The sequence below is a fragment of the Nycticebus coucang genome, chromosome 1 (assembly GCF_027406575.1).
Source record: "Nycticebus coucang isolate mNycCou1 chromosome 1, mNycCou1.pri, whole genome shotgun sequence".
Lineage (NCBI taxonomy): Eukaryota > Metazoa > Chordata > Mammalia > Primates > Lorisidae > Nycticebus > Nycticebus coucang.
In genome coordinates, this window is record NC_069780.1 from 141,755,803 (window position 1) to 141,777,475 (window position 21,673).

Genomic DNA, 21,673 nt, shown 5'->3' on the forward strand with positions numbered 1-21,673 from the left:
GGGGTGATTTTGTTTACAGATGCTTCTATTCTAAAATGCACTTTTAAGCTTAGGGGCATTGAGGGGTTGGGTGTGTCTAGAGATGGTTGGCCATTTATTTTCCTGGGAAATTCATTCAGGTATCAAACCCCCTGAAGAACAGAGGAGATGGGCTGATTATTGTGATTGTTGTAAGAAGCTTGCACAGAAACCAAGGTTCCACCAGTGTCACTGTCCAGCAGCAGAGCCTTCTGCATCCTGGCCCTCACTGCAGGGAGTGAGTGGAGGAGGGGGACTGCTCCCAGGTGGTGTCTTCCTGCCCTTGCGGTTTGGGGTGCTGCCCATGCCACCCTTCTCCCTACCCTACTTCTTTGAAAACCACTCTGATGTCACACTTGAGTGTCTGTTCTGTTTCAGATACCCAGTGCTGCTGCTGCTCATACACTGTTACCCAGTTTGGCAAACTCAGCGCAGCTAAACCTCAGCTCTCTCAAGTTTTAACTTAGGCGATTTAGACTGAGTATATTGTTGGCTGAGTGGCCAAGAGGGGATGGATGCTTTCACTGAACTCTGGGCTTCTAAGCAGTGTCAGTACCAAAATTACTATTTTTTAAACTTTCGAGCAACACTGTCAAGTGGTGGGATTAAATCTTAAGCCTGTTGATTAAAAAAAAAAAAAAAAATCAAACTATAAATCTCCTACACATCCAAGGGAACAATCAGCAGAATTGAAGAAACAACCTATGGAATGAAAGAAAATGTTTGCAAACTACACTTCTGATAAAGAGTTAATATTCGAAATATACCAGGAACTAAAAATACTCAAAAGCAAAAAAAATCAAATAACTCCATTTAAAAATGAGCAAAGGACCTGAACAGACATTTCTCAAAAGAAGACACACAAAAGACCTACAGGCACATGAAAAAAATGTTCACCATTACTAACCAACAGAGAAATGCAATTAAAACCACAGTGAGATATACTTCACACTTGTTAGAACAAGTGTTATCAAAAAGACAAAAGATAAGTGCTGGTGACAAAGTGGAAACCCTTACACACTGATCGAGGGATGTAAATTACTGCAACCATTATGGAAAACAGTATGGAGATTCCTCAAAAAATTAAAAACAGAATTACCACAGGATCCAGCAATATCACTACTGGATAATGCATATCTCAAAGGAAATGAAATCAGTATGTTGAAGAGATATCTATACTTCTGTATTTATTGCAGCATTATTCACAATAGTCAAGATTCAGAATCAACCTATGTGACCATCACTAATAAATGAATAAAGAAAAGGCAGTATTTATACACAATGGAATACTATTCAGCCTTTAAAAAAGAAAAAATTCTTATATTTTGTAACAACATAGATGAACCTGGAGTATATTGTGTTAAGTGAAATAAAATAGGAACAGAAAGAAAAATACCACATAAACTCACTCATATATGAAATCCTAAAACAGCAAACTCACAGAAGCAGAGAGCAAAAAAATGGAGGTTACCAAAGGCTAGGGAGGTAGGGATGGAGGATTAAAACATGTTGTTCGTAGGGTACCAAAATCTAGTTAAGAAAAGAAGCACAAGAGATCTATTATAAAACATGGTGACTAGAGGTAGTAACAATATAGACTTAAACTTATCTTCTACCTACTTTAAGCTATCACACATTTTATATACATAAACAAATTCCAAGCCCAGACTATAATTTTAAATTTCACTGTATTTTATAATGAAACAAATTACAAAAACCAGAAAGTAGAAAAAAAATGGCCTTTACATTTATGTAAAATAGATAAATATGATAATACATTACAATTTGACTTATTTTTGTATTTTTATTTGTGAAATGTACTAAAATCTTAACAATGAAACATGTTTCTAAGCACAAAAAAGGGGGAAAAAATCTTACCATTCTTGCTGACATCCAGTTCCCTGAGATTAATAAGATTTGCAATGGATGCTGGTAATGTTGTTAAATCATTGTCAGGCAAACTCAGTTTGTGTAGAGACTGACAGTTAAAAAGTTGCTATTGGAAAAAATGAGGGAAGAATTTTGATTATGTATTTCCTTAAATATTTCATGTACTAACTTTTATACAAATAAATAATATTAGTTGCATTAAGTGTGAATGAGTTATACCTTCCCTAAATACCTGGAAAGATCTCTCATAATTCTGGTCATACTAATATGGACGTGAATACAACTGAACCACTCAGAATAATTTACATCTTTATATTTATACCTTAAATAAAACACACTTAAGAGTTAAGTATATGGTTGTATGTTCTCTTATGGTAATAAAAAAAAAGTGGCCATTAAATATGATAAACTCTGGGAGGCGCCTGTGGCTCAGTGGGTAGTGCACAGCCCCCATATACCAAGGGTGGCGGGTTCAAACCCGACTCCAGCCAAACTTCAACAACAAAAAAAATAGCCGGGCATTGTGGCGGGCATCTGTAGTCCCACCTACTCAGGAGGCTGCTGTGAGCTGTGATGCCACCACACTCTACCCAAGGCGATAAAATGAGACTCTCTCTCCACAAAATATGATAAACTCCAGAACTTGTCTTTCAAGCAAAATTAACATTCCAAAATGAAAGCCTTATTAAGAAGAGCATTTCTCAAAATAAAACAAAATAAAAAAGAAGAAGAGCATTTCTTCCAAAAATGTAAATTCGGGTCAGGCGCAGTGCCTCAGGTCTATAATCCTAGCACTATGGGAGGATGAGGTGGGTGGATTGCTCGAGCACATGAGTTTGAGACCAGCCTAAGCCAAAGTGAGACTTCATCTCTAAAAAATAAAATAGGCGGCCCCTGTGGCTCAGTGAGTAGGCCACTGGCCCCATATACCAAGGGTTGGCAGGTTCGAACCTGGCTCCAGCCAAACTGCAACAACAAAAAATAGCTGGGTGTTGTGCCGGGCGCCTCTACTCCCAGCTACTCGGGAGGCTGAGGCAAGAGAATCGCCTAAGCCCATTGCTGTGATGCCATAGCATTCTACTGAGGGCAACAAAGAGAGACTCTTGTCTCTAAAAATAAATAAATAAATAAATGAAATGAAATAAAATAGCCAGGTGTTGTGGCAGGCACCTGTAGTCCCCACTTGGGAGGCTGAGGCAAGAGAAATGCTAGAACCCAAGAATGTGAGGTCACTGTTAGCTGTGATGCCACAGCACTCTACTGAGGACGACAAAACAAGACTATGTCTCAAAAAAAAAAAAAATAAAAATATAAAATCATTAGGTACAAGAGAGAGAAATGAATCAGTTATTTGTTGAACCAAGACTCTCTATTTCAACACAGACCAGACTAAGACCACACAGATGGTGACCAAAGAAGAGGACTAATCTTAGTTTTCTGTCTTCTCTAAGAGAACTGAGAATTGGTTAAAGGGAGATAAATTACTTGCTGAAGAACATATAAGGAAGAACAGTAAATTACAAAGCAACCTACCACAACCAAGGCATGTAGTTCATAAGGATGCAAACAGCAACAGTTAATGTTTTATCCATAGCCATATACAGATTTCTCAGTAAAATAACCTACGATAGCAGTGGCTTTCAAATGTTTTTAATAGTAGCCACTAGAAAAAAAGCCTTTTACATACTACTATTCAGTGTATACACACACACTCAAATCTAAAACAATAAACAGCTATATGCAACACATCCATTCTATTTTATATTCTTTTATACTTTTATAGTTAAGATTGACGGATTAAATAAAGAATGTCCATTTAAATTTGAATTTCAGATAAACAAAAAATAACCATTTTGGTACAAAAATACCCTATATATTGTATGAAACATATTTATATATTTAAAAAGTATTCCTTATTTTACATTTTTTTTATTAAATCATAGCTGTGTACATTGATATATTCATGTACATTTCTAATGTAATTGAGTTTCCTATTTTTATTTTCTAATTCTTGCAATACAAATTTATAATTCACTTTTTTCACAATGCTGGCCACATATACAAAACTGATTTTTATGAGCCACCAAAAGATTTCCACCTAGATAAGAATTTCAGAAACACTGCTCCTTCGGTGGCAAAATATCCAAACAATTAAAAGCTATTGTAGCTTTTCTATAAACAGACCATTAGGTACAGGATAGCAAGGGACTGGGAATTAAAAAATACTGAAAAAATGGTTCAGCACCTATGGCTCAAGTGGCTGAGGCACCAGCCACATACATCTGGGCTGGCGGGTTCGAATCCCAGGCCCACCAAACAACAATGACGGCTGCAACCAAAAAAAATAGCCTGGCGTTGTGGCAGGCGCCTGTAATCCCAGCTACTTGGGAGGCGGAGGCAGAAGAATCACTTAAGCCCAGGAGTTGGAGGTTGCTGTGAGCTATGATGCCCCAGCACTCTACCCAGGGTGACAGCTTGAGGCTCTGTTTCAAAAAAAAATGAAAAAAAGGACAGGACAGTGGCGCATGCCTGTAATCCTAGCACCCTGTGAGGCAGAGGCAGGTGGATTGCCTGAGAGACTCTCAGGAGTTTGAGAACAGCCTGAGCTAGAGCAAGACCCTATCTCTAAAAATAGCTCTCTAAAAATAGCCAGGTGTGTGGCTGGCGCCAGTAGTCCCAGATACTAGAGAGGCTGAGGCAAGAAGATCACTTGAGCCCAAGAGTTTGATGTTGCTGTGAGCTATAACTCGAGGGCACTCTACGGAAGGCGACAAAGTGAGACTCTCAGAAAAAAAAAATTAAAAAGTACCACAAAAATTTTAATAAAGAAACAAGGAGAGGCTTGGCAACCATAGCACAATGGTTAGAGTGCCAGCCACATATACCAAGGCTGGTGGGTTCGAACCTGCCCAGGGCCTGCTAAACAACAACCACTACAACAAAAAAACAGCCAGGCATTTTGGTGGGTACCTGTAGTCCCAGTTACTTGGGAGCTAGAGGCAAGAGAATCCCTTAAGCCCAAGAGTGAGCTCAGCAACCACAGCCACGGCACTCTACCAAGGGTGACATAATGACACCCTGTTTCAAAAAAAAAAAGAAAAGAAAAAAGAAAGAAAAGAAACAAGATAATTTGAGAGTGTTTCAGAGCAATTAACTTCCTTGTTCTAGTTATTATTACATTTCAGAAACACAAATCCTTCAAATCCTTCCAAACAAATTATAAATGGAGGAAAACAGAATACCTGTACACTCTCTGCAAAGTTATTTAACAATAAATTATAATATGGTTGCAACTAAAAGGACAATCACCCTCAATCTCTTATGAAAAGTAGAACAAATAGCATTATGTGTTTGTCCAATTAAATTTATTGGCTCCAAAAACTGTAGTTTCATTATCTGCCTAATACTGAATAACTGAAATTAAATACACAAGTACTCAAGCAAATAACTTAAAGAGGTATAGACTTTATTTTTTTTTTTTTTTTTTGAGACTGAGTCTCACTTTGTTGCCCTCAGTAGAGTGACCTGGTGTCACAGCTCACAAAATCTTGGGCTTAAGCAATTCTCTGGCTATTTTTTTAGAGATGGGGTCTTGAACCCATGAGCTCAGGTGATCTGCCTGCCTTGGCCTCCGATAGTGTTGGGATTACAGGTGTGAGCAACTGCACGGCCTAAGAGGTACAGACTTTTTAAATCTATTTTTAAAAATCTGAATCATCTGCATATCTCAAGATAAACCCCAAAATTGAAACAGAACACACATAAATGTGGTCAAGGAGAATATCATATTTTTAGGTATAAAAATAACAAAAAGTAATTCCTGAAATATTTAGCATACCTTTGGAAGCTCTTCAATCTGATTAGCATCTAAATAGAGCTCCTCCAAAGTTTTTTCAAAAGTAAAAATCTCTTTGGGAACCTGTTCCAAACTGCAATGAGAATAATCAAGAGTAGTGACAGTCTCCTCTTCCCCTCGTAGGCAGCGACATGGTACCAACCGCACAAACAAACTTCGTTTTGTAGTCATTTTTACATACTGCAATATTCAAATAAAAATAAATTTAATTGAAACATATACATCATAACAATTTTTCAAAACAAATTATTCCAATTTATGTCACAGATAACACTTCCCCTGACATTAGGTGCACCTAATGGAACCCATTTAACATTGCTTTAATACCCACATTTGTACTTACAGAATTTCAAAGTAAACTTAACACTTCAATACTTTACAAAACAATCTGTAAAGTAACCATTTATATGCTTCTACAAAAAAAGTTCTCAACAAAAAAACCCTGTATGACAAAAGATTTTTCTTTAATTCCTGGCTCTAAGATTTCAATGTTTCTTAACTAAGAACTTAACTATTTAGTTAAGCACAAATTTAGTAGATAATAGGGATACAAAGATGTTTTCAGGTCTTCTTAACCGGCCTTCAGGTATTAATAATTGTTTTTAACTCTTCTATGGGCTTGATACCTTGTAGCTCAAGCGGCTAGGGTGCCAGTCATATACACTGCAGCTGGTGGGTTCGAATCCAGCCCGGGCCTGCCAAACAATGACAACTACAACCAAAATATAGCCGGACTTTGTGGCAGGCACCTATAGTCTCAGCTAGTCGGGAGGCTGAAGCAACAGAACCGCTTAAGCCCTAGAGTTTGAGGTTGCTGTGAGTTGTGACGTCACAGTATTCTACCCACTCTACTCCGTCTCAAGGAAAAAAAAACAAAAAACTTTTCTATGATTCTTCCACATGAAAATTCCCACCTGCCCCAAGTGTATTTTCTATCAGTTAAATATTGGCCTTACAGTTTTTTAAAAAAGCTACAGGCCTTAAAAGTGTTTAAGGTTACACACTGACTCATAAACCTCCTTAAATAAGGTACAGATCACAAATTAATTGAAGGCCAATTCCAAATTAGTAAAAATTCTCAAGAACAATTTTATTAAGTACATAATGTATGTACATAGGTTAATTCCAACTAGTCTAAGATAGGCTTAGCACCATAGCTCAATGGTTAGGGTATCCATAGCTCAATGGTTAGGGTATCGGCACATACACCAAGGCAGGCACCAGCCTGCTAAACAACAACAGCAACAACTTCAACAACAAGAAAAAATAGCGAGGCGTTGTGGTAGGTGCCTGTATTCCCAGCTACTAGGATACTGAGGCAAGAGAACTGCTTAAGCCCAAGAGTTGGAGGTTGCTGTGAGCTGTGACGTGACGCCACGGCACTCTACCGAGGCCATCGTAGTGAGACTCTCAAAAAAAAAAAAAAAACACCAACTAGGCTGAGACTATATGAGCACAGAGACCCACTTTAATAAATAAGAATGATGAGTAGTGTTATCAATTTATTATATGTAAAATGATCAGTTTGTATTCTAGGCTGAAGACTTTATTAATACAGTTATTAGGCCAGGTATAATGTCTTAGGCCTGTAATCCTAGCACTTTGAGAGCCTGAAGTGGGAAGATAACTTAAGGCCAAGAGTTCAGGTATGATGGTGCACACCCGTAGTGTCAGCTACAGGTGTAGGCAGGAGGATCACTTGAACCCAGGAGTTCAAGGGTGTAGTGAGCTGTGGTTGTACTCCAGCCTGGGTGACAGAGCAAGGCTCCAGTCTCAAAAAAAAAAAAAAAAAAGTATTAGATTACTTCTAATCAGGAAAAAAGACTAGGTTAAAGTCCATTGAAGTCTCAGGAACAAAATATAAAGAAATATCAAAAAACTCAGCAATTTAAACAAATACAACATTTTAATACAAAGTAAATACAAAGTAAACGAAATATTAAAAAATAATCCATGTGCTGACTCAAATAACTGATGCTTTCACCTCCTCAAAATCTTGGCTTAATAAACCATTATTGAGATTTTTGCCTCAGTTATTTGGGTCAACACATGGATAAATAATAAAACATCAAATGCTTAAATAAAAACGGAATTAGTACTAATGATTTTCCTTTTGCCTCAGCCTACAATGTGGATTCATAAAGCACTGCTTCTAACTCTTCTAACTCTAATACTTTGAGTTATATGATACTCTTAAAGTGTTTGACAATGAATAACTATTTACCTTGCAATCTTTTAAAAAATTTGTCTATTCTTGGGCCAGGCAAGGTGACTCATACCTATAATCCTAGCACTCTAGGAGGCCGAGGTGGGTGGATTGCCTGAGCTCACAGTTTGAGACCAGCCTGAGCAATAGCAAGACCCCTTCTCTAAAAATAGCCAGGCACTATGACGGGCACCTATAGTCCTAGCTACTCAGGAGGCTGAGGCAAGAGAATGGCTTGAGCCCTAGAGTTAGAGGTTGCCGTGGGCTATGATGCTAGGGCACTCTACCAAGGGTGACAAAGTAAGACTCTGTCTCAAAAAAAAAAAAAAAAAAGTTATCTATTCTTTTTTTTTAATTAAGTTTATTTATTTTTGTATTTTTGTTGTTGTTGTTGCAGTTTGGCCAGGGCTGGGCCTGAACTCGCCACCCTCGGTATATGGGGCCAGCACCCTACTCTCTAAGCCACAGGCACCACCCAAAAAATTATCTATTCTTATTCAAACACCCTGTGCCAGACAATATGCTAAGTTCTTTCTTTTTTTTTTTTGGAGACAAAGTCTTACACTTTGTCGACCGCAGTAAAGTGTCATGGCGTCACAGCTCATAGCAACCTCAAAATCTTGGGCTTAAGCAATTCTCTTGCCTCAGCCTCCCAAGTAGCTGGAACTACAGGCTCCTGCCACAATGCCCAGCTATTTTTTAGTTGTAGTTGTCATTATTTGGCAGGCTGGATTCGAACCTGCCAGCTCCAGTGTATGTGGCTGGCGCCCTAGGCGCCGAACTACAGGTGCCGACCCTATATGCTAAGTTCTTTCGATAATAAACTATATGCATATTCTTATTTCATCCTCACTCCAACTTTCTAAGATATATACTATTTTCCCCATTTTTCCATAAAGAAACTGAGTTTTAATTTTGTGCCCCCTTTTTTGTAAAGATATGGGGCATCTTACTGTGATGTCCAGACTGGTCTCAAACCACTGGGCTCAAGAAATCCTCCTGTCTAGGACTTCCAAGTAGTTAGAACTACTGCTTTTTTATACTGCTTCTCAACATAGAATGATATTTTAAACCAATACTTGAACTAAGGTTCTCAAAGCAATTCAGGTTATCAGTTGGTCTTTGCTGCATACTTTATACTTTTCCTTCGAGATTTACAGAAACAAACTATAGTGTCAGACATCAAATGTTTCCATCTAAAATCTGTCAACAAACATACAGAAAAGTTTACCAAATACTTACAAACATTATCTATGTTTACATAAAGGCATGTTTAACTGAAAAAAAAAAAAAAAAAAACAGTTCATCTAATAAATAAGATTTTAAATGCAAAAGGAGAATTTAGCTTATATTTACATGCTTATGAGATCATTTTTTAAATTCTAAAAATGAATACAACACTTCTTGTTCTAGATATTTTAGGAATACAACTGAGTTAGGAGGACACTTAAGAATAGGAAAGAATTCTATCCACTCTGTCCAATATGGTAGCCACCTCTAGACATGTAGCTATTTAAACTTAAAAGTTAAGTCAAAATCAAAAATCTGGTTTCACAGTCACACTAACCACATTTATTATAAATGCTCAATAGCCACCTATAACTAGTAGCTACCATATTGAACCAAAGAACTAAATTGGGAACAACTGAGGTATAAGGCAATTCACAAGACAGAGTAATTGGGGTTTGTTTTTGTTTCTGAAAACACCCTGGTTAGAGTGCTATGGTATCAACATAGCTCCAGCAAAATCAAACTCTTGGGTTTGAGCAATCCTCTTACCTCAGCCTCCAGATTGTCTGGGAACTACAGGCACCCGTAAGAGAGCAATCCTCTTATACCTCAGCCTCCAGATTGCTGGGACTACGGGCACCCGCCACAACACCCAGCTAGTTTTTCTTTAGTACAGCCGGGAGTCTCGCCCTTGCTTAGGCTGGTCTTGAACTCCTGAACCCAAGCAATCCACCCACCTCAACCTCCCAGAGTGCTAAGATTACAGGCATGAGCCACCATGCCCAACCTCCCATAGAGTAATTATTAATTAAGATAAAATTTTGAAGATTTTTCTACAGAGAGTAATTATTAATTAAGATAAAATTTTGAAGATTTTTCTACAGAGCTCATCATGCTACAGACACACAGAAATTGTAGAATTGCTCTGAAAGGACAGTAAATTCCGAAAAGGAAGATAAAATGCCTGGTTCTAGGGAGATACACAGAGTTTATATCTCAAAGGAAAACCTTCTGTGGGGCAGAGATTGTGAAAAGAACAGTTTTCACCTCAGATTAAATTCACTGGGAATCCAAAGCCAACAAAAAGACCCTAATTCAATACAAACCCACATGTAGAAGTAGTGTGTACTAAAAACTGCTGATTGCTAAATAAAGGAGGTAAACCTCAATCCCTGAGGGAAGAGGAAGAAAAGAACTATTATGAAAAAGATGTAAATGAGTAACATCCCCCCCACCCCCAAAGAAATCCTCCCATAATGATATAAGAAAATACTCCAGGGCGGCGCCTGTGGCTCAGTGAGTAAGGCGCCAGCCCCATATGCCGAGGGTGGCGGGTTCAAACCCAGCCCCGGCCAAACTGCAACAAAAAAAAAAAAAAAAAAAAAATAGCCGGGCGTTGTGGCGGGCGCCTGTAGTCCCAGCTGCTCGGGAGGCTGAGGCAAGAGAATCGCCTAAGCCCAAGAGTTAGAGGTTGCTGTGAGCCGTGTGACGCCACGGCACTCTACCCGAGGGCGGTACAGTGAGACTCTGTCTCTACAAAAAAAAAAAAAAGAAAGAAAAAAGAAAATACTCCAAAAAGTTTCTCCTAACGTGATCAACATGGCTGAAATTTAGAAATACGATGCTTTATAAACTACAAGTGACAAAGTAAATGTAAGAATCTTTTCATCACGGGCAGTGCCTGTGGCTCAGTGGGTAGGGTGCTAGCCCCATATATATACCAAGGGTGGTGGGTTTGAACCCAGCCCTAGCCAAACTGCAACAAAAAATAGCCGGCGATGTGGCAGGCACCTGTAGTCCCAGCTACTCTGGAGGCTGAGGCAAGAGAATCGCCTAAGCCCAAGAATTGGAGGTTGCTGTGAGCTGTGTGATGCCATGGCACTCTACCAAGGGCGACAAAGTAAGACTCTGTCTCAAAAAAAAAAAAAAAAAAGTAAGTCAAAAACTTTCTACCAAAAGAAATTAAAGCTACTTACCACTGGGTTGAATTTCTCTCCCTGATATTTCTTAATTGAGCCAACATTCTGTGGAAAACAAAGAGAACCAAACTTAACAATAAAAATGGATCTTTAAGACTGTAAGATAATTTCTAATTTCCATCAAAAACTAAATTAAACTTCTCAAAAACTGACCATAATAAACTGGAAATAGTGTAACAAAAGATTAGCTTCTTAAAAACACACATGGGTACACGTGCAGACACACAAATTTGCTAGCTTCTAAATAAATGGCTAGCTTTTTAACAAGTAGATTGTTCATACACTTGTAAACTACTCCATCATATCCAAAAATACCTTTCCAAAAAATTTTTTTTAAAAAATACCTTTCTATACACCACTAAAATGCCTGTTATTTGAATTTACTGAGAAGTAACAAAAAAATTTTCATGCAAATAAATGCTAATTATAATTAAATTTTGTAGTTTTTGATGGTTCTATGTGGCAGGCACTGTTAATTATTTATGGTATTTATTTTTTCTTTTAAGAATCTTAACTGTTCAGGATGGTAATAGCCCCGGCTCAATATTCACTTTTGTATTTTCCACATCTGGAGAGGTGGACAGGGTATAAGTGACACGGTGAAGATCAAAGATGTGTACTCTGAAGTTTGCTTTGGAGGTGGCATAGGGAATAATTCTGGGAAAGCATTTGCTTTCCTGATAAATGGGAACAAATGCATCTGACACACTACTCTCTCACTTTTCTGGCCTTAAATCTATACATGATGTCTACTGCTGAAAATCATCCTATTACTTAAATCAATAACCTTGAGGATTTAAAACTTACCAATAAATAAGGCCAACAGGAAAAAGAATGTGCTGGAAGTCTCGAACAGCATTGCTTAGCAGCTGTGCCAATGCTAATTACTATCTACTTCTGGATTTCTTGTTATGTAAGAAAACTATTACAAATCTCTTTGTTTGCTTAAGAAAACTGCTAGGTTTTCTGTACTTGCAGCCAATACGTTTCAAAGTGAAAACAGCCTAAAACCCAAAACAAGGGTCTTAATAAAAAGTACATAGGCTGGGTGCAGTGGCTCACATCTGTAATACCAGCACTCTAGGAGGCTGAGGCGGATGGATTGCCTTAGCTCATGAGTTGGAGAACAGCCTGAGCAAGAGCAAGACCCCGTCTCTAAAAATAGCTGGGTAGTAGTAATCCCTCCCTGTAGTCCCAGCTACTTGGGAGGCTGAGGCAAGAGGATCATTTGAGCCCACCACAGCACTCTACTAGGGGTGAAAAACTGAGATGCTGTCTCAAAAAAAAAAAAATTAAGAAGTACATTCATCATAAATAATCTTTTTATTTTTTTATTTTTTTATTTTGTTTTATTTTTTAATTTCAGTATGCTTGTTCATGTTTGTTTGAAGTACTCTTTTTTGTTGTTGTTGATTTTCTTCTTTCTCCTGCGGTGCTGGCTGTTTTTGATGTTGTTGGTAGAGACGGGGTCTTACTCCTGCTGACTGCTGCTCATATGGGTTTTGAACCTCTGAGCTCAGGCAATCCACCCGCTTCGGCCTCCCACAGCGCTGGGACTACAGGCATGAGCCAGCACGCCCAGCCAATAATCTTTTTCTTAAAAATTCAGAGTAGGCTTGGCACCCGTAGCACAGTGGTTACAGCGCCAGCCACATATATGGAGGCTGGAGGGCTTGAAACCGGCCCAGGCCAGCTAAGCAACAATGACAACTACAACAAAAAATAGCCAAGCGTGGCAGGTTCCTGTAGTCCCAGCTACTTGGGAAACTGAAACAAGAGAATCACTTAAGCCCAAGAGTTTGAGGATGCTGTGAACTATGACACTATAACCCTTTACCAAGGGCGACTATCTCAAAAAAATAAAGAAATATTCAAAGTAAAATCTGAAAATATGTTTCAGAATTTCAGAATTGCTGTAAACAGATGGAACTACTTGTCTCCATGCTAAAAGGTTTAGAACTACTGAGTTGTTTACCCTTCTTTAAGAATTCCACATATTGGCTCGGCACCTGTGGCTCAAGCAGCTAAGGCGTCAGCCACATACACCTGAGCTGGGGGGTTTGAATCCAGCCTGGGCCCGCCAAACAACAATGATGGCTGAAATCAAAAAAAAGCCGGGCATTGTGGGGGGCGCCTGTAGTCCCAGTTATTTGGGAGGCGGAGGCAAGAGAATCGTCTGAGCCCATGAGTTAGAGGTTGCTTGTGAGCTGTGATGCCACGGCACTCTACCCAGGGCGACAGCTTGAAGCTCTGTCTCAAAAAAAAAAAAAAAATTCCACATATTCTGTGTACCACAAAAAAAAAGGAAAAGAAAAAGAACCTTAGTATATACCAAACAAAAATGACCACTAAATCTTTTGTCATTTATACTACACCCTCCTCCTAAAGATTCTGATTTAGTAAGTTAGTATAAAACTCAATATTCTTTATCCTAAACAAAATGCCCATGTGATTCTTTAACATGTTTTCAACAATAATCATACAAAAATCAATCCTAATTCATCAATACCAAAGCTAACATCATTTAGTCCTCTCCATCCTCTGAGGATTATTTTAACTAAAGTCTCAGTTTGAAACTACTACTATAAAAACTGAAAAGTAAAACTACTATAAAGTTTTTTTTAAATACAGCACATTATATTCCCCTCTTTCTCTAAAGACATCACATTTGGCTAGATGTAAAAGAAATCTTACTTTGATGCAATATTTCACTTAATTAAAACAATAGCTCCTCAGGCATGCCCACACTTATTACTTTTTAAGAGGTTGTACAAGATCATGATTATCACAGTGTTACCAATGTGTAGTATTGATAAAGCTGTGCTTCCTTCTGAGGGATTTTATGGAGTAATTTATTAGCCCAATAGCTGGTAAGTACACAAATAATCAGTAATTAAGTATGAGCATAAAAAAAGAATAAGAATAGGAAGCTAAGAAGAGTAAACTTTTTAAACATATATAATGAAAAATCTATAAATATTATATAAGAGAAATTCTGAAGGACAACAGTCAAAACTAGAATATACATAATGCAATGTGCCTATAACACACACAAGAAATAAGGAAAGGATGCGGATGGCTAGATTACACTTTTGGCTTAAAGATCAACATCAACATGTGGCCCCATTAGCCTAATTCTAATCAAGCAGCAGTTAAGAATTTCTTCAATATGAACACTGTTTAAATTTTATATCAAGTGCTAAGTGGGTAGGGTACTGACCACATATACCAAGGCTGATGGGTTTGAACCCCACCCGGGCCAGCTAAAACCACAATGAAAACGCAACAACAAAAAATAGGCGTTGTGGCAAGCGCCTGTAGTCTCAGCTACTTGGGAGGCTGAGGTAAGAGAATCACTTGAGCCCAAGAGTCTAAGGTTGCTGTGAGCTATGACGCTATGGCACTCTACCCAGGCAACAGCTTGAGACTGTCTCAAAAAAAAAAAAAAAAACTTTACATCAAGCCTAAACTGTCTTTAAAAAATTGCAATGAAGTGGCAGACATATATACAATTTATGTATTTTTGGATAAAATTTACATAATGAAATAAATAGTCTCTAAGTATAGATGGCAAATGTATATGACTATGTCACCAACAGGAACCAAGACACACACTATTTCCATCACCCTGAAAGTTTCACACTTGCTCTTTTCCAGTCATCCCCTAATCAAGACAATCTTCCCTGAATAAAGATATTATAATATTTGTAGACAAATGTTATGAGAACACAGACTACAGTTCTAATGGATAAGAATATGGAAATGAAATCGGTGGGTCATAACATTTACATAAGTATGTTTAATACTATTAAAAACTACCATTTTACAAAGTGGTTTTATCCCATAACACTCCCAGCAATGAGAATTCCAATTACAACGTCATCAACACTTGGTTATTTTTAGTCTTCTTTACTTTTAGCCTTTGCAGTGCGTGTTGCAGCATTTCATTGTTTTTATTTTGCATTTCTCTAATTACAAATGGCAATGAGGATCCTCATCCTTACCTGGACCTCATTTTGTTGATGAGACAGACACATATTTTCAAATCTTACACTCTTAACGGTACAAAACTTTACCATTATACCATATGTCTTTGGAAAAAAGAGTGACCAAATTTTGTTTATGAGAGGGATGTAAATTATTGTAATAGAGAATACAGTGTATTCAGACAATTCTCTGTAATCATCTCACATTTCTGCATGGTGTGGGGGCCTTCTGAACAATGTTATTTATAGCCAACCTAAGATGTTTATAAAAGGAGACATGCCTGGTTAATAATGCTTAGCATGACTGAGACAATCCACCTTCCCCTCTCCAGAAAACATGTGTATAACTCCAGTGGTTCACAGTAAGATCAGGTTTCTTAATTTGAGGTTCTTCTCCTATAATACACACGACTGTAATACAGATACCATGTGACTCTTACAGTGTCACACTATGCAGATTAAGGTTTGGGGACTCACATAAGACACTGCTCTAGTTGCTACTTTTGTAGTAAACAATAATCTGTCTCTATTCTAGCAGTCTTGTGTTTTCTGGCAGGCTTAACTTTACGGTTTATAAACAGCATAAAATCTCAGACTCATCATTGTTTCTATCTTAAGCACTGTAAACTGAAAAACATGGCCACAATGTTTTAACACCACCAAAAATGAATGTGTATTTCTCTACCTCATGAATTTGGGCTGGCCTTGTGTATAGCTTATATCCACTCAATGTGACTGAAGTTTTGCTGGACAAGTGACAGTGTCACACAAAGTTTACTTTTAACTTCTTTGAATGCTTTTAAATTTGAATGCTGCTCTGACAACATGAGGTCATAAAGAAGTCTGGGTTTTTGCTAATTAAAAAACCTCAGAGAAGGGGCAGCACCTGTGGCTCAAGGAGTAGGGCGCCGGTCCCATATGCCGGAGGTGGCGGGTTCAAACCCAGCCCTGGCCAAAAACCACAAAAAAAAAAAAAAAAAAAAAACTCAGAGAAATAATAAAAACCTGTTGTTTTAAGCCATTAAATGTTGGAGAGATCCTTAACACAGCTATAGAAAACAACTGATTTTAGTTGTTTTAAAATAACTACAACACACTCTGGGAGGCCAAGGAGGTGGATTGTCTGAGATCACCAGTTTGAGACCAGCCTGAGCAAGAGAGAGACCCTGTCTCTAAAATAGTTGGGCATCGTGTCGGGTGCCTGTAGTCCCAGCTACTTGGGAGGCTGAGGCAAGAGAATCCCTTGAGCCCAAGAATTTGAGGTTGCTGTGAGCTATAAAGCAATAGCACTCTACCAAGGGTGACAAAGTAAAACTATCTCAAAAAATTAAAAAAAAAAAAAAAAAAGTTTTAAATAGTATTTCCCTTTTCGCCTTGCAATAATGATAGAAACTGTACCCCACCCTACTCCACATCTTTCCTGACAATGATGATCTGTTTTTTTCTGAAGTTTTGCTAGAGATTTATCAATTGTATTGATCAAAGAAGAAATGTTACATTTTGCTCACTTTCTTATGGTATGTTTTCTATTTCACTGATTTCTACTTTTTTCTCTATATCTGTTGCCTTTTGCGTATTTTAAATTTATCTCTTTTTCTATCCTCTTAGGATAAGATTTACGTAACTTTATGTAACTGATTTTTATTTCTTCATTAAAATTTAAAGCTATAAAAAAATTTAGAGCGGCACCTGTGGCTCAGTGAGTAGGGTGCCGGCCCCATATACCAAGGGTAGCAGGTTCAAACCCGGCCCCGGCCAAACTGCAACAAAAAAACAGCCAGGTGTTGTGTCAAACACCTATAGTCCTGGCTACTCAGGAGGCTGAGGCAAGAGAATTGCCTAAGCCCAAGAGCTGGAGGTTGCTTTGAGCTGTGACACCACAGCACTGTACCAAGGGTGACAAAGTGAGACTGTCTCTTAAAAAAAAAAAAAAAAAAAATTAAAGCTATAAATTCCTTCAGCACTACCTTAGCGGCACTTAATAATTTATGCATTGTCTATTGTTAAATTTGTTTAAAACATTTCTCAAAGAGGAAAAAAGAAATGAAAAAAATTTGTTTAAAATACTTTGTTATTTCTCATTTGATTTATTCATTTACCCATACATTATTCAGAATTTCTTCCTTAATTTCAAAATATTTGGTGAAGAAAAAGATTTGTGCGAAATCTCGTTACTGATTTCTAATTTAATTTCATTGTAGTCAAGAAGACAGTATTATCATTTCAAGCCTTTGAAATATGTGAGGCTTTCAATGACCCCAGATAATATCTTGGTGAGTACTCCATGTGCACTTTAATGTCATATTCTGTATCCCTTGGGTATAGTGTCTTATAAATGTGAATTAGGTAAAATTGGTTGACAGTTTTGTTCCTAAATCTCCTATCCTATTATCTAATTATGGCATTCTTTTCCAATAAAATTGCTTAAAGTATTGAAATCTCTAATAATAAATTTGTCTATTTCTCCTTTGGTCTGTCTTTACTTCAAGTATTTTGAAACTCTGTTATAAAGTGAATATATATTTAAAGTTCTAATATCTTCTTGCTATAATTCTTACTGTTATGAGATTTTTTTCCTGCTAATAATCATTGTCATTTATATTTTACCTAATACCACTATAGCAACCACTGTATCTTCTATAGCCATAGGAGCTTTTCTTTTGATTAGTATTAACAAGGTATATCTTTTTATACTACTTTCATTCAAATTTATCTTTATATTTAAAATATACATTTGTGGGAAACATATTTGAGTCTTGATTTTTCTTAATCCAACCTGAGGTAGGTTTACACCTTTTATATTTAATATAGTTACTGCTGTAGCAGAACTTAAGGCTGTATCACATTACCATTTATATTCTGTTTGTTCTTTGTTCCTCTTTTCCTACCCTTTTTTTTTTTTTTGAGACAGAGTCTCAAGCTGTCCCCCTGGGTAGAGTGCCAAGGTGTCACAGCTCACAGCAATCTCTAACTCTTGGGCTCAAGCAATGCTCTTGCTCAGTTTTTCTACTTTTAGTAGAGACAATGTCTAACTTTTGCTCAGGCTGGTCTACCTTCTAATGTATATATTTTTAAACTCTGTTCAATCTCCTTTTATGGACTTTTAACTATACTGCCTTTTTCTGGCTGCTCTAGAATTTATAATATGCATCCTTCATTCATCAATGCATTCTTCATCCATCATAGTCTACCTTCAAATGCTACCAGGCCACTTCACCTATAATTACTTTTATTACATACATTTACTCCTACTTTGTGCACTCCTGTTCTCATATTCTACATATTACTACATTATTTTTGCTTTATACTACCCACTGTCATTTATATAGATTGAATTAACTGTGAAAGACTGACATTACATCACCTATCATCTGAAGGAAAAGGTAGAGAATGAGGAAAGGAAACAATTTAATCTGGCTCATAACCAAACCTGACAAGGTAAAACAATACATAAAAGAAAGACTGGAGGTAGGTAAATTGCACTTGTGTGCCAGAAAGCATACAGTTAACTCAATTATTTTCCTTTTTTTTTTTTTTTTTTATGATTGCTACTTTAATGGCAAACATAAAAAGGAGCTTGTGTCTGGTAAGTAACATTAAAAGAAACTCACAATCTCAAGTTAAAGCTTCTACTCTCTTAAAAACATCAAGATAAACCTCTTCTAGCAGGCCCTAGCAAAGGAAGCAGTTTCTGCAGTAACGGGCAAAGTCAGGCGACGCTGACATTTAAAAAAATGGAGTTCACGTCCTTCCTGGAAACGGGATGCAGTCGAATGTAACAATCAGTCGCTTTGTTTTCCGTGCCTTGTATATGTTTGGAGAACAGAAATCATCCTAGTGACCATGTGGATGAATATGGGAAGTAATCAAATGTCCCCTAAAAGACACTCTTTCTTCTGAAGTGTTGTCTTTGGGAGCTGTCCATGATTGGTAAAATTACAGAGTGAAACGGAGGCCTACCTGTTCATCAGATTTCATAGCACAGTAAATTTAAAGGACATCCACATACATGATCCCATTCAATCCTGCATACCTGTAAGGAAAATATTAGCACGCTCATTTTGCTGGTGACAGTGAGACTAGATGTGCAGCTAATTAGTGAAAAAACAGAATTAACACTGAAATTATTCTTTCCAAAACACTCCGAGGTTCTTCCCATTACTTAAAACTTGTGACAAGGCTGGAGGAAGATGGCAATGGAAAGTAAAGACAAGGAAGATTTGGAACTATGCTAAATTCTATAACTAGTGTGTATGGGACTCAAGATACAAATAATTTCTAAAAAGGTTTGGATACACTTAAAATGTAAGTTTTACATTTTTATCCATGTAAGATGGGTAAGAAAGTTATTAAAGGCATCCAGAATGCTGTGAGGCCTGTACAGGGAATCTTTTAAGATTGACAAACAACAGAACTTACATGTTTTGGAGGCATTTGTCAGAGGCAGAATACTGCATGGATATCTGTAATATGTGGGAGGTCAATGTTGTTAACCTGCCTGTTTTGTTGAAAGGAAGGTTCAGAGGAGCTACATGACCTGAGCAGTCTCCCTCAGTCCTCTCTGCAGAGCTAGTGTGTTCATTCAGTTGGGGTCGTTCTCTTCCTGAGGGTGAGATGCCACTTTGGGCTGAGGGTCAAGGGGCCTTTGCTAAGGAGACTAAGGTCTAACAGGGGAGCTAGCCACATGCTCCCTGTGGTGATAAGTGTTATTATTAAAGGGAAGGAGGAGCGATGTCTGAGATACTGTCACTCAAGTGATATGAAGATGGTAAAGTAAATTCACTGGTTGCCTACAAAACTTCCATTCTTCTCTTCTTCTAACAGACTTCAGACTTTCCTTTTTAAGAGAAGCTCCCCTCCCTTCAATTATTAGACAGCTCTAGTGATGGGCTTTGAGGGTTAATTTCATCCTCCGTCTATGGACCACTCAGGGGTTGGTCTTATTAGAGCCCCAGGGATTGGAGCCTTTGTTCAACAGATGACTGGGTTTCTCCTCTACCCTTTCTGGAGGAGAATGAGGACATATGGGATGCATGTGAGCCAGTCTGAGACCTTAGTGAACCAGCCAGAGGAGACAGCCAGGGGATCACAGGGTTGACTGAATGACAGCTGAAGTTGAACTTCCCCCTTTTCAATCCTCTGCCCTATTAAATCCTTATTATAACTTACATCAGTTTCAGTTGCAATTTCTATGTCTTAAGAGCACCCTACAGAAGAGATACGGAGCGGTGAGTCCAGCAGTGACAAAGGCAACATGGCCCTGAACGGCGTCCAAGTCGACGATTTCTCCTGGGAGCCTCCAACTGAGGCAGAGACAAAGGTGCTGCAGGCGTGGCGGGAGCGGCAGGATCGCATCTCCAGGCTCATGGGCGACTATCTGCTGCGCGGTTACAGCATGCTGGGCGAGACGCGCGCGCTACGGGACAATCCTCCTTGCTGGAGGAACATCAATGTTGGAAGAAACAACTTTTCTTTTTTGCTCAAGGAGACAGATGGTACGAGTGTTTTCTTTTTCATGGTCAAGGACCCGGTTGGCTTTTTTGGTGTCTGCTGTTTTCACATCTTCCTCCATGGCCAAGGAGAACAAATGTTGAGACATTTTTCTGCTAGAGTCACGTTTTAAGTCCTCTGATTGAAACATGAAGGTCATTTCCCGCTTAATGCTCCCCACCTCTAATCAACAGAATATGGTAAAGATGCTGGAGAAGTCCTCTGTGATTACTGTATTATGCAAGACTCCACCCTGTCAGGCAGGCCTGGAGAGTCTCCTTGCTGGCTTGATGAAGTAAGAGGCCATGTTGAGGGAGCCCAGGTAACAAAGAACTGGGGGAAGTGGAGGTGGGGGGGCAAGGGCAACTCAATTATTTTCAACAACAGGTCAATGAAAACTGTGCAAAAAGACATTTGTGATAGTATTTCATACATCATACATGTCACAAACATATATTCCCAGGTTATTACTTAATATGGTAGGGAAATGAAATCATGGTGATATTTCATACCCGAAATAGCTTTCTGATACAGTCTTGACTGAATTCTAAATTCTTGGCCATAACACACAATCCTGTGGCAGAATTAATTTCCTTACAGTATTCCCTCACTTCTCTTTACTTCCTAGTGCTTATGACTAAACCAGAATAATAATTCCCAACCTCCTTTGTTTCTCCTAGTAACTTGTAACAACTTCTTTACCTTCATAAATTCATTACTTATGATTTGGAGAACCTTAATGGGATCAGATAGTCAAATGAACCACAGCGAACCCTAATTATCACAAGGAATATTAAAATTCTCCTTAGAAAGACAATCTAAAATACTCTAAGATGGCCAGGTGAGGTGGCCTGTAATCTCAGCACTCTTTGGAAAAGCCGCGGCAGGTGGATTGCCTGAGCTCACTGAGTTTGAGACCAGCCTGAGCAAGAGCAAGACCTCATCTCTAAAAATAGCCAGGCATTGTGGCAGACTCCAGTAGTCCCAGGTTCTGCAGAGGCTGAGGCAAAAGACTCAC

General features: G+C 38.2%; 1 protein-coding gene across 9 annotated transcripts in view; it reads right to left on the reverse strand.

The window, feature by feature from the left end:
• ERBIN (erbb2 interacting protein) overlaps positions 1–21,673 on the reverse strand; it is a 172,346-nt gene that overhangs the window by 88,522 nt on the left and 62,151 nt on the right. For all 9 annotated transcript variants that reach the window (XM_053589616.1, XM_053589662.1, XM_053589654.1 and 6 more), the window contains exons 2-4: positions 11,177–11,224; positions 5,747–5,944; positions 1,897–2,014 (exon numbers count right to left, since the gene is read on the reverse strand). In XM_053589616.1, coding sequence (XP_053445591.1) covers positions 1,897–2,014; positions 5,747–5,935 — 307 coding nt within the window. In that variant the 5' untranslated portion in view covers positions 5,936–5,944; positions 11,177–11,224. The remainder of the gene's footprint in view (positions 1–1,896; positions 2,015–5,746; positions 5,945–11,176; positions 11,225–21,673) is intronic.